Genomic DNA, 13,328 nt, shown 5'->3' with positions numbered 1-13,328 from the left:
CTAATTTTCTAACTGCACAGTGAGCAATGGTTATTGATTAAGCATCTGTATGTGGTTTGATTTTACCAAGTTCCAAGTAAAATAGTACACCTAAAAAAAATAATGAAGAAACAAGGTTTATATATGATGAGGAGAAAGCAGCTCTCTGATCACATCCTGCTGTCTTTATTGTTTGACATCCAGTAGACTTTGACTATAATATTCTAATGGGTTTGGAGTACGGTCTTTGGAGTTGGACTGACTTGGAATCAATTCTTGGCTCTGCCACTTACTAGCAACGTGCCTAGGCATCTTCTAACATATCTGCCTATTGGTTTACTCTTCTGAAATACAGGGATAATAATGCATGGCAGAGTCGTTGATGTGATGTTCGAGAAGCACTTAGCTAGTGCTGAGTGGTGCTCAAGAAATGGTAGCCATGTTTAGGTTTACTATAGAATCTGAGCTTTGTGACATGCTCCCTGCTTTATTCATCTTTATGATTTCAGTATTTGGCACGTAGCAGACACTGAGATGAATATAAATTCAATTCTGACCCGTTTTGTTTTCTACACCCAAGTATATCATTTCATATGACATTCTTATGCTTTTGGGCATCGTTCCCTTTTTTGCTTTCTTTCTTTAAGAAAACACAATTTAATCAGCCAACGACTTTATTCTTCCCTCTCAGGATTTATTTTTATTAATGTGGTATATATTGCACATTTACGCAGTTTCATAAATGGTTTAAAATAGTTGTAAAATGTAATTTCTTTAGAGCTGTTAATTGTGTACAATCAACTATTTTTACAGTGCTTCTTTAACTGAATACTCTGCAATATTTATTTTCAGTAGTTTTCTAATTATATGTGCTGCATAATCAAACGAATTCGAGCAAATTGTTCCATGAATCAGGATTATCAATACACTGAGTATTGCTCCAGATGTTGGCACAAGTTGAAATCTAAGCTCTACAGTTCTGATTTGGCAGTTAAGTGACATTTAATGAAGGTATTTTATTATATGAAATTACTAGTTCATTTTGAGTAATTTACTAAATTTCTGTGTGTGTCAAACATCTGCTGAGATTTGTCGTCATCCTGCCATTTTCTTTTCCTAGTAGTTACTGGATGAAAATGATCATGGGTAGATTTGTCCCATACTAAATGCAGGAAAGGACTTCATTCAGTTAACTGTCAAATAGTAGGAGTATTTCTTGAACTGTTTCTTGTTGGCATCTTAAAACTTTGTCTGGATCCTGTTCTTGCATCATTGAAATGTCTTTAGTTTCACCACCTTCAAGTTGTCATTTTTCCTGTGCAGTAACTTAATTACTGTAATCTTTTTCTTTGGAGAGATGGTTCTCATTTTTAACCTGAAAAGTGGTTTTCAATCATGGCGCCTCAGAACATTAAACCTACGGAGTTCAGATTCATCTAAGATTATGCCTCCAAAATTTCCGGTATTTTATTGGCTTCTTCCTCCAGAAAGCTTCCATGACACCAAGTTTTCATTAAGTGTCATGCCTGTATGCTCCTGTCACATCATGGACTGCTCCCATGAAAGCATTCATCACATGGGGTTGTAGTCTATTGATTGGTCTCTGTCCTAATCTATAAGTTTTATGAGAGAAGGAACCGTCTTTGTTTTGTATTCGTAGTGCTCAGGGACTCAAAAGTAGTATTTTAATCAGTTAATAAAGAATGCTTTATATCACTTCCATTCAATAAAGACAGACATTCATAGATCTAAGTAAATTCTTTGAACTTCTATGTGTTGTGATTACTTTGCAGTGTATTCTTCCAAACATACTTGTTTCTCACTATATTTCTGAATACTTTTGCTTCCAAATATGTAATTTGCCTAATAAAATATTTTAGAGTAGACTTAATTCTAGTCTCACAAAAATCGGGGTGAAGAATATCTGAGACATGAGTCAGAGTGTTGTTATGGATTGAGTGAGGGAAAACTCAAAGACCAGAGGTCTGACAAGGTATGTTCATAGAAACTCAATAAATATATGTTCATTACTGTATTTGTGTCACATGATCTCATCAGTTCCCCACTGTAATACCTCTAATGCTTCTCCCTGTCTTCAATGTGAAGGTAGAACTCCAAAAATAATTATAAGGCTCTCCATGGTCAATGTCATTTTATGCTTTTGGTCTCTGAATTTCCATATCTTATGTGATCTCATTTGGAATTATTCATGGACTATCCTGATTGTTTTCATCAGTGGTTACCTCTCTTATGCATGTGGCCTGTCTCCTTAACTAGATTATATGGTCCTTAAGAGAAAGTCTTTTTGTCTTTTTCATATATTTCATTGTATCTTCAAAAATAAGCCTTGTAAGTGTTAATTATTGATTGAATTGTGCATGGCACAGTGTATTTCCAACAAATGAAAATGTAATAGTAAAAGTCAGGAAGATTTACTTCTCTGTGTGAACATAGGATGATACAATTAATACCTGAATGTAAAACTTAACTTCTCCAAGTAGTTCTGGCCAGAATTTTACTCTCTGTTCTCTGGGCCCTTGGATGTGTGATTTTTTAACAGCATAGTCTCATGCTTGCTTGTTTATGCATTGCTCTGCGACTGATATTCAACTGTTTCAGGTGTGCGTGGTTCTCTCTTCAACTGGTGGGGTAGAGTGGGGAAGCAAGAAAGGGTGTTTTGGAAAGAACGCTAACTGACAGGAGACTCAAATTTAATTCCTAACCTTGTACAAACTGCTGATTTTGGTGGTCTTTATGATGCCTTTCCATGCTCCCTCATATCCCTACTGTTCTGCTTGTTAGGGAAAGGAGAGCCGCCTAAAGCTGCTTCAGTCTGTAACCCCTGGGATGACTGGGAGGCATTTATTGCTGAAGCATGAGAAGGCTTGGGGGAGATGCCTTATGTAGAAATAAATGTTGTAACTATAAGACCATAGATAAGTTACTGACCCTATCTGTGCATCAATTTCCTGATCAGTAAATTTTGTCTAATTTGGGTTAGATGGTCTCCAGCATCCTCTCTGATGCTCACATCCCTATGTTTCAAGACTCACAAGACACAAGAAAAGTGCTTGGAAAGCATGGATGTTGTTTAAAAATTATAGGTCACATGCTGTACTCTTTTTGCTACTCTCTTTCCTTTGTAAACTCCCCATGCATTTTCCTTTGTAAACTCCCCTGCATTCGTGCCTAGAGTTAAACCTTCATTCAGTCTGTGGAAATGCAAGTGAAAGGCCACTCATCTATGCGGTAGATTCTAGTGTGGATTCTAGTCCCCATGGAAAATAAAGTGTTGGTGAAGTCAGTATATATTACTGTAAATTGGGTCAGACATCCCTGGTAGCACTCAAGAAGGTTAGGTTGTACACTGATATTGTATTAAGTAACATTGACTCAGTTGGTGAGAAAGTTTTCAAGTTTCTTATATTCTTTCAATATACTGCAAGGCCATAGAGCCCACTCGTGTGTGCAGGCTGAGAACTAGCCCTATCTGTATCTGAAAAGTGAGAGATCTCTTAACCCTGATCTCCTAAGATAACTGGTTCATGCGTCTGTGTTCTATGTGACCTACAAAAAAGGAGCACAGAAAATTCAAACTCTTATCTTATTACTGAGCCTTCGTACCTTTCTTATGGTTCTTGGACCTTGTCTTGCACTCTTGTTATTTGTGAACTCTCTTTAATGAGTTTTATACTACTTTCAAAAAGTTATTTTTCCGTATATATGCTACTATACCTACTACAGTCCCTTAAACCTGGTAGATGCTTAATAAACATTTTCTGGAGGGAATTTCATTGCTCTTCATTTTGATAATCCAGAAAAGAAGAGATAACTCAATTTTCAAAGAGCCTCCAATTCCAGACATGGGGTTCGGTGCTGTGGGGTATGTGTAGGAGCCAATGCTCCTCCGTTAAGGAAACTAAGTTCAACAGAGCTGTCACTGGGTTTCTACATCATCTCTCTTTACTTTTATTCCACTTTTTAAAGTGATTCATTTTGTGAAGCTATATATAGAAATGAATATAAAATTTATGAAGTTTAAACTTCAAAACTCATATCAACATCACACTAATGTCATTGTAGTAATAATTAATAATTGTTTCCTGAAAATTTTGTATTTTCTAGGTTACTTTGAAAGATTTTAAGAATTCAATGTTTTTTTTGTATAATAATATAAAGATTTAAGTACTATTAGAGATTTAACAACTATGTGGAAAATAGCTATTAAATACTTCAGAGGGCAAGCGATTTAACTTTAAAAATTTAGCATTATTAGATTAAAGGTTTAGTTGCCCTGTTTTTAGTATACATTCTTTTCATTTCTGTCATCACATTTTCTTGTCATTCTGTTCTCTGATTTCTGTTATCCTTTATAAGTAGGAATGATTAATATATTTGTGTGCACTGTATTAAAGTCAATTACTTTCCTTTAAAAAGCAGCAGTACTTTGTTACATTATCACTTAAAATGAAGGTAGCTACAGATTAGACTCTTTACTTTTAAAATGTGATTGCATGTTAAGGTGTTTCTCCTTCTTTGCCATAAGTATACTTTTGTTCAAAATATATTACATTGTTTTTCTTTTCTTATGTGAAAATGAAGGCATGATTTTGTGCAAACTAGCTATGCTTATTCAAGAACAAGTATAGGTTATAGCTTCTTGCATTGTGAAGACTTGTGTCACTGGCTCATCTTATATGACAGTAATTCAATTATGACCTTTTTATACCCATTTTAAAAATAAATACAAACAAGTTTTAGCAAGCTTAATGCTGGGGAAAAAGAAAATCTTCTTCAAAATAACCTAAATTCAACCCAAACATAAGTATGTCTTTTCCTATGGTATTTCTTTTCTGCTGCATCTTGCCTTTATAAAAATGTAATTTGAAAATAAGCATGTTACGGTTTTCTGTATTGAAAGCACTACAATAATTACATACTGCTTTTTATTTTCTTCTAATATTAATAATTCCAAATGAAAAATTTTATGGAGATGTTTTTAATGTTTATAGCAGTTTATTTATTTATGACAAATGTTGATTTTCTTTATTATAAAGCCACAATAGTTATCAAAATGATTAATTGTAGACCTATGTCAATATAATGACAATATTTGTAACAAATATGTAATTAGACATATGCTATGGACATCCCTCTAGGAGGATTTGAATTTCAAATAGAGGGCTTTAATCATGTTCCTTCCTCTTTGCATGTTGGTATTTTCTAGGTGACGATGAAGGAGTCCAGGAGACAGCAGAATCAGATGGGGACACACAGTCAGAGAAACCGGGGCAACCTGGAGTTGAGATAGACGACTGGGATGGACCAGGTAGGACAAAAAATTTAAAATTCAACGATCTGTTGCTACTATGAGGAATTCACTTTTTTTTTCTTAAATTTTAATTAAATTATAAAACTCTTACACTCTCACTTTTGATTTAAAAAAAATATTTGTGTGTATGTTGGTTACATGGAAGGCTGAATAAATATCATTATTTAAAGAGGATTTTTATCTTTGATAAATAAACTATAAAAACCAAAGTGTTATCACTGCTTGAAGTTTTTCATCTTTGTTTTCTTTCATACTCATGTAGGAATTTAGTTAATTCTACTTGTTTTTTCTTTGAACAGAGATCTTTGTGCTGTATCCACATTCAAATTGGGCATACTTTTAAAGCTTCAAACAAGTAACAATACTCCAAAGAAATACTTTTAGTATAGTCATGTTGTAAGTCATAGATTGAATCCCAGTATGTGTTTAGAAGTTTAGAAAACATTAACAGATGCCCCACTTGGATTCAAGGTTTTGGTAATATTTTTATTTTTATGAATGAAAATTAAATTTGATTTTAAAGTTCATTGATATTTAATCATTTCAAGAAAAACAAAAACTGTTAAAATACTCCAAAACACCAACACAATTTTATATAAATATGTACAGTTCGTAAGAACTCTGTGGCTAAAAACCTTTATATTTGGTGCCAACTAATTTACAATTGATGGTATATTTATAAATGGAGAATGTTATGTCATAGGGCTTAAGGATATAAGCGAGTTTTGAAATAATTTTAGCCATGATTTCCAAAGCAGTAACATTTTTCATTAAGAAAGATCCCTATATTTCAATCACATTTTCACCCTTGCATGACTTTGCAAATTGCTCTCTGCTGTGCGTGAAGAAGAGAGGAACTCCAGTGGTAATTTTCTGAAACTAGCAGCTGGAAAATATAACGCAAACAAAAATGAAGATACAGTATATCTGATTATTATGATGTCATTTCTAATGTTATTCATGATACACACAGATGTTTGTATTCTGTATACTATAGCATAATGTTACACAAGATTTTGGATCAAAACATATTATAATTAAAGTACCATAATACCACATTTTAAGAGTTTGAAAGAAAATGTGGACATCTGGCATTTTCACCTTATTGCATAATGTTTCTGTCTTAATGAAGGGAAGAATTCTCTTGATTAAAAAAATAAGAAAAAAAACTTTGGAAAATTTTATTTTTTCTTGGGGATTACATTTAACTTAAAAAAGGTGGGTGAACTTTATGTTTTATGGTTCTTTATTCATAGAATTAAGTACGTATAGGCCGTTTAGAAGAGTTTTTACATTTAAATTAGATTAGATGGCCTTTTGATATGCCTGCCTGCAAGGGGTACATTCTGGATTCTCTCAAAGGGGCAAACTTGGAGGCGGCTGGTTTTCCTCTTTGCTCAAACCTGGGACCCACAGTGCTCCCAGCCACTTGTGAGTAAGTAAGCAAATTCAGGGGGTGGTGAATTACTAAACACATACTGCATACCCAGTGCTTCCTTTTTCAGGAAGCTTTTCCAGAAATAAACTTATGTGTTAGCTAAAAGAGATCGAGAGGGGGGCGGGGAACAAGGATAAAGCATGATGCTGTCCATTCAGGATAAGATTTTTTCACTTTTGAGTTAAATTTACTTAACGTGTCTGATTTAATAAACATTTTATTTAGTTGATATCAGTGAAAACGTATATACTCTTTCTGTGGCACATATGAATGTATAAAAACTTTAAAGGAAAAAATGTATGCTTATAAGCAGGTATGCCTGGAGGAAATTCATCCTTTGTATATTGTAAATCAATAACACATTTTTTCCCTACAGGTGTTTTGCAAAATAAAGGAGGATTTATTATTTTGACATCCCCTGATAAATGAAGTTGATTCATAACAAAAGATTACCTGTTGGATATTTATCTTTTAAAGTAGAATATTCATTGCTTTCCTTCAATCAGGAGAAAGTATACAGGATGTTTTTGGACTTTTGCTATTGCATGAATAGTGATTACATCAATATTTTTACCCAATTTTTTTTTATTCAAAAAAGTATTGGTATTTTACAACTGTATTAAGAAGAGGAAATTTCCCATGTTTTAGTGACAGTTTCCAAACATCTTAGAAAATGAACTCTGGATTCTAAAGTTTTAGGTTCGAATTCTGGATTTGCTGCTTACTTGCTGGATGAATTTTTGCAAGTTGCTTAATCTCTCTGTGCTGTTATTCTCATTTGTAAAATGTGGAAAGTAATATTAACGCCTCTTAGGGCTTTTGTGAGAATTAAATCAAATCTTGAACATAAAATGCTAATGACCATTATTATGGCTTTGAAATTGTTGTGACTTGAAGCAGAACCTTTAAAAATTCTTTTCTGCATTTTTTAAAGCACAGTAGTACGTCTGATACAACAAGGGTAAACTTTTATAATACCAAGCATCTAGTTTTGAATTTAGCCACAAATTATTGGTTAAGACATGAGGCAATGAGCCAGGTGTGACTTCAAGGTCTCCTAACTTTAAGGTCCTCCCACCCAGTCCTGATAGTCACCCTAAGATAGAGAGTTGTCTCTAAAAATAGAACAGAATCAAAGGACAAGGAAATTCTCTAAAGAATTTGAGGCATAGAGCTAACATCATTTAAGATAGATCAGGATTTATCTTATTTTTAAAGTTTGATTGGAGACGACTCCACAAATTTTCTTGATAGCTCAGTTCGATAATGAATCAACTCCTCTGTGAAGTGTTCTATTTTTATCAAATGCAGATTCCCCAGAGCATTTTTTTTTCCTTATTTGTTATACATTTAAAAGTCACATTTAATCATTGCTTGTACCTTTGTTAACTCTTATGATTAGGTGGAACCTAAACAATCTTTAGGAAAATTGTCTTACATTTGTAAACATTTCTAATGATGAAATTCTTTAATGTTTAGATATTTGTGACTCTTATTTGAATAATCTTCAATTTCTTATGAGTCTTTCACCATTTGAGTGGAGTGCTAGACTCACAGTAAGCTAGTAAAGTTCAGGCCAATGTAGAAGTCATTACCTCATTATTTCAGTATTTCGCATATCTATTTTCAAGTTTGATTCTTCTTTCTTGCTCTTAAGAAAATTACCTTGACATTACTTTGCTTGGAATCTAATTCATATGATACTTGTTATCCACTGTTCTTCCTTTTCCTCTGTATTTGCCTATACCTCACTTATATCATTTCTGTCTTCTTTTTTTTTATTTTTTTTTTAATTGTATAGCTACTTTATTTATTTATTTATTTATTTTTGGCTGTGTTGGGTCTTCGGTTCGTGCGAGGGCTTTCTCTAGTTGCGGCAAGTGGGGGCCACTCTTCATCGCGGTGCGGGGACCGCTCTTCATCGCGGTGCGCGGGCCTTTCACTATCGCGGCCCCTCCCGTTGCGGGGCACAGGCTCCAGACGCGCAGGCTCAGTAGTTGTGGCTCACGGGCCCAGCTGCTCCGCGGCATGTGGGATCCTCCCAGACCAGGGCTCGAACCCGTGTCCCCTGCATTAGCAGGCAGACTCCCAACCACTGCGCCACCAGGGAAGCCCCTCTGTCTTCTTTTTAAGTAAATGCTTTTTCTTTTATCATCCTCCAGTAATTCAGTTTGCCAATATTCTCATACATTTAACTATTTAAGAGATAGTCATTGTACACTAATAACTGTGAAAAGTGCTAGGGAGAAGTCCAAAGATGTAGTACAATGCTGGCCACAGTCTCTCTTTTTTTATTGAAGTATAGTTGATTTACAATGTTGTGTTAATTTCTGCTGTGCAGCAAAGTGATTCTATTATCTATATCTATCTATCTATCTATATATACACACACACATTCTTTTTTCATATTCTTGTCCATTCTGGTTTATCACAGGATATTGAATATAGCTCCATGTGCTATACAGTAGGACCTTGTTTAACCATTCAATATATAATAGTTTGCATCTGCTAACTGCAACCTCCCATTTCATCCCTTTCCCACCCCACCTCCCCCTTGGCAACCATAAGTCTGTTCTTTATGTCTGTGAGTCTGTTTCTGTTTTCTATATAAGTTCATTTGTGTCATATTTTACATTCCACATATAAGTGATATCATATGGTATCTGTCTTTCTCTTTCTGACTTACTTCACTTAGTATGATAATCTCTAGTTCCATCCATGTTGCTGCAAATGGCATTTTTTCGTTCTTTTTGGGGGCTGAGTAGTATTCCATTGTGTACATGTACCACATCTTCTTTATCCATTCATCTGTTGATGGACATTTAGGTTGTTTCCATGTCTTGGCTATTATAAATAGTGCTGCTGTGAACATAGGGTATCTTTTTGAATTATAGTTTTGTCCAGGAGTGGGATTGCCAGATCATTTGGCAACTCTATTTTTAGTTTTTTGTGGAAACTCCATACTGTTTTCCACAGTGGCTGCACCAACTTACATTCCCACCAACAGTGTAGGAGGGTTCTCTTTTCTACACACCCTCTCCAGCATTTGATATTTGTAGACATTTTAATGATGGCCAATCTGACTGGTGTCCACACTGTCTCTTCTTGATACCATTTCTCTCCTTTAACCTTTAATTATTCATGTAGTGTAGTTAGGTAGGATGCAATAATTAAACATGTCAACCTAGAAAGTAGAGAATGGTCTATACTACAGAAGAAAATGCACAAATTTTAGAGCCATGCTGACACTTATGGCCTTGTGGCCTTGGGCATATTAAACAGCCAGGACCTCAGTTTCCTTATCTTCAAAATGGGAAGAATAATAACTACTTTGAAACATGGTTATGAGGATGAAACTTGAAAGAGATGATATATATGATACCTAGTACAGAGCTTGGGTGAGTGTGGGAATTGCTAGATGTTAATGGCCTCCCTTTACCCTAGGACCTCTCACATTGGCCAACAATTGGAATGTGTCCTTATTTTGAAAACAGTGCTTACATCTCTGTCTCCCTCCTTTAAGAAAATCTTTAGAACCTCAATTCATGGCCAAATTCTGGAGTGCTGACTTGTGTATTTATTTAGAAGGAGACTTAGGGAAGAGGAGAATACTGTCAAATCATTATAAATTCATCATCCACCACTATGAAATGAGTACCTTAAAAGTCACATCTTACAAACATCAACTCTAGGAATGCCAACTCTCTGGCTTATGTTATTAAAAACATGTTACTTCTTTTTGCATATGGGAATAATGAATAATTTGTTTTACCTGGTCTAATATTGAATGAATCTACCAACAGGCTTATAGCAGCAGCTATAATTGACATTTCTAGGAGCTCTACTAAAGAACATATCATGTTACTCAAATTGTGCAGATAAGTATATGTAGCCCCCAATAATGTGTATTAACACAAATATACACAGATATAAAATTTTGAGCAAGCAGTCGTTTAGATTCTTTGACATGAACTTTTCCAGATAATCATGTACTTTTATTTAAATAGATTTTGGTATTTATATGTAAAACATTTGGGCCATTTCAGTAAAAATGAAGTAGAAAATCAGACCTTGTATCGATGATTTGAGGAATTAATAGAATAAAATTAGGAATAATTTTTGTGTTATACATTATGGAACAGCACACCTTCCTCCTAGGTTGATAAATGGAAATCTGATTTACCATCAGAGGTAAATTATTTTGAGGTAATGGGTAGAGAAGACCAAAAGTACTTCTGTTTATATATTGGCCCTGCCACTTATCAATTGTGTGACTTTGGGTAAGTTACTAACTCTCCAAGGGCTCAGTTTCCTTATTTATAAAATGGGGCTAATTATAATAACTACCTCATTAATGAGATTTTTTTATGTAAAACATGGAGATCAAAACTTCATAAGTGCTCAATAAATGGCTCTTAATATTACTTTTAGTATCATTTTGGCAATTGTGCCTTAGAAGCCATTATAATGCCTTACAGATGATAAGCCCACATTTGTATAGTGAATCAACTTTGCAAAATGATTTCGCTATGTAGAAATCATCACAGGGCTACATTAACTATGTTCTATTCAACTGGATTTAAAACGTAATTCAGTAAAAGAAATTTTAATGTAAATAAATTTTCAAGAATAAATGTCTAGCCTAAAATCAGATGTGTGTACTTGTTGCATCTGGACTAAAAATGTTTCAAGAAATCTATAAAGAAGTCACCTCATTCAGGTGCTGTTCAGCGTTGTGGATCCACGCAGATGATCAGGCTAGTTCTGCTCTGTGCCTGAAATTAAACTGAGAAGATGGGGCGTGTTTTATATAAAGTGGAATGGCAGCTGGGAGACCACTGTGAGAGAGAAGCACACACTAATGATACAGGGTTTTTTTCCCTTTACTAGTCCAAAGAAGGGCTTGGAGATTACAGTTCTGATTTCGTTTCCTTTTTGATTGGGAAAATGTGGTAGATATAAGATCTGGGAAATGCCATTTGAAGTAAATTAACAGAAACCTATGAAACATAGTTAACCATAGATATAGTCTGACAGTAAGAAGAATATTGTGAGAAGCAGAGGAAATCGTAGAATGACTGTGTATTACTCTGACAGTGAATTGGTATTATCTCTGCTATCAGATAATGCAGTTATCATTAATTTTCACATTTGCATTTCAATCTTTGGAAGGAAATGACTCTTGCCGGATGAAGATAAGAGCTCTGTACCACTATAATGAACCATCATTTTATCCCAACGCTTTGTGTCCATATGAAAATGAGGCGGGGAGGAGAGAGAGAGAGAGTGTGTGTGTGTGTGTGTGTGTGTGTGTGTGTGTGTGTGTGTATGTGGGGGGGGTTCAGAAAAACATTATAACAAAGTGTCAAAAATTGCTACAGACTTTTGAGCCCCTTCTGAAACAAGAGGGGGTCAAAATAAATCTGTACTGTAGTTAAGTGGATATCGGATTAAAAGATGAAAGCCTTACTCTTTGTAGAACAGGATGCCACATAAACACAGTAAAAAAAAGTTCTCTTTATCTTATTCCTTAATTCCAGTTTGCACTCTGATATAGAATTAGGGCACACATAAACCTAACCCAAAAAAAGAGGTAGGTTGAAGGGAAAGGACTTACGATTATTATTTGGAAAGAGATGTCTTTGAGTTATAAAGAACTGCCTAAGATATACAAATTTATTATTATTATTATTTCTTCAGTTGCACAAGAATGGGAATTAAGGATATTTAGATAACGGCTTGTTTTAGAACTTGCAAATACCTAATTTGTTTGCACAAGTTTAATTGAGAAATTCAAGTTAAAGGATAATGAATTGAGATTATTATTATTATTATTTTTTTGGACCTTGCTTTGCAGTGACCTTTTCCTCAAACAGATTGCTGGAAAATAAAATACAGTGTCAAGTTTTATAAATACATCATGATCCCAGAAAAATATATGACAGCACATACTTTCCTATCCCACACCCTGCTCCCATGGCAAAATTCATTAATTAACCTTTTACAGTAGAAGCTCCACTTAATTAAACTAAAATTTGCACCCTTTCTCTGAAACTTACTGATTGAGGCTGTTATGGGTTAAGTAGGGTCCCCTCACAACTCATATGCTGAAGTCTTAAATTTCAGTACCTCAGAATGTGATGTTATTTGGAAATAGGGTCATTGCAGATGTAACTAGTTAAGACGAGGTCATACTCATTAGGGTGGGCCCTTCATCCAACATGACTGGTACCCTCATAAGAAGGGGAAATTTGGAGACAGACCACATACATAAGGAGAACATACTGTGAAGATGAAGGAAGAGATTGAGATGATGCTCCTAGAAGTCAAGGAAGGCCAAAGATTACTGGGAAACCACTGGAAGCTAGGTAAGAGGTATGGAACAGATTCTCTCAGAAATCCTTCCCTTGAATCCTTCTGATTCCCAGAAGGAATCAATCCTGCTGGACCTGATCTTGGACTTGTAGACTCCAGAATTGTGAGACAATACATTTCTGTTATTTAAGCCACCCAGTTTATGGTACTTTGGTACAGCAGTCCTAGAAAACCAATACAGAGACCAGGAGCTAGAAAGGAATC

General features: G+C 34.8%; 1 protein-coding gene across 2 annotated transcripts in view; it reads left to right on the top strand.

Moving 5' to 3' along the window:
• ZFPM2 (zinc finger protein, FOG family member 2) overlaps positions 1 to 13,328 on the top strand; it is a 465,108-nt gene that overhangs the window by 118,923 nt on the left and 332,857 nt on the right. For both annotated transcript variants that reach the window (XM_007188758.2, XM_007188757.2), the window contains exon 3: positions 5,207 to 5,308. In XM_007188758.2, the coding sequence (XP_007188820.1) occupies positions 5,207 to 5,308 (102 nt within the window). The remainder of the gene's footprint in view (positions 1 to 5,206; positions 5,309 to 13,328) is intronic.

Source organism: Balaenoptera acutorostrata, chromosome 17 (assembly GCF_949987535.1).
Source record: "Balaenoptera acutorostrata chromosome 17, mBalAcu1.1, whole genome shotgun sequence".
Classification (NCBI taxonomy): domain Eukaryota; kingdom Metazoa; phylum Chordata; class Mammalia; order Artiodactyla; family Balaenopteridae; genus Balaenoptera; species Balaenoptera acutorostrata.
Note: the sequence above shows the minus strand (reverse complement) of the source record. Positions and strands in the feature narration are given on the sequence as shown.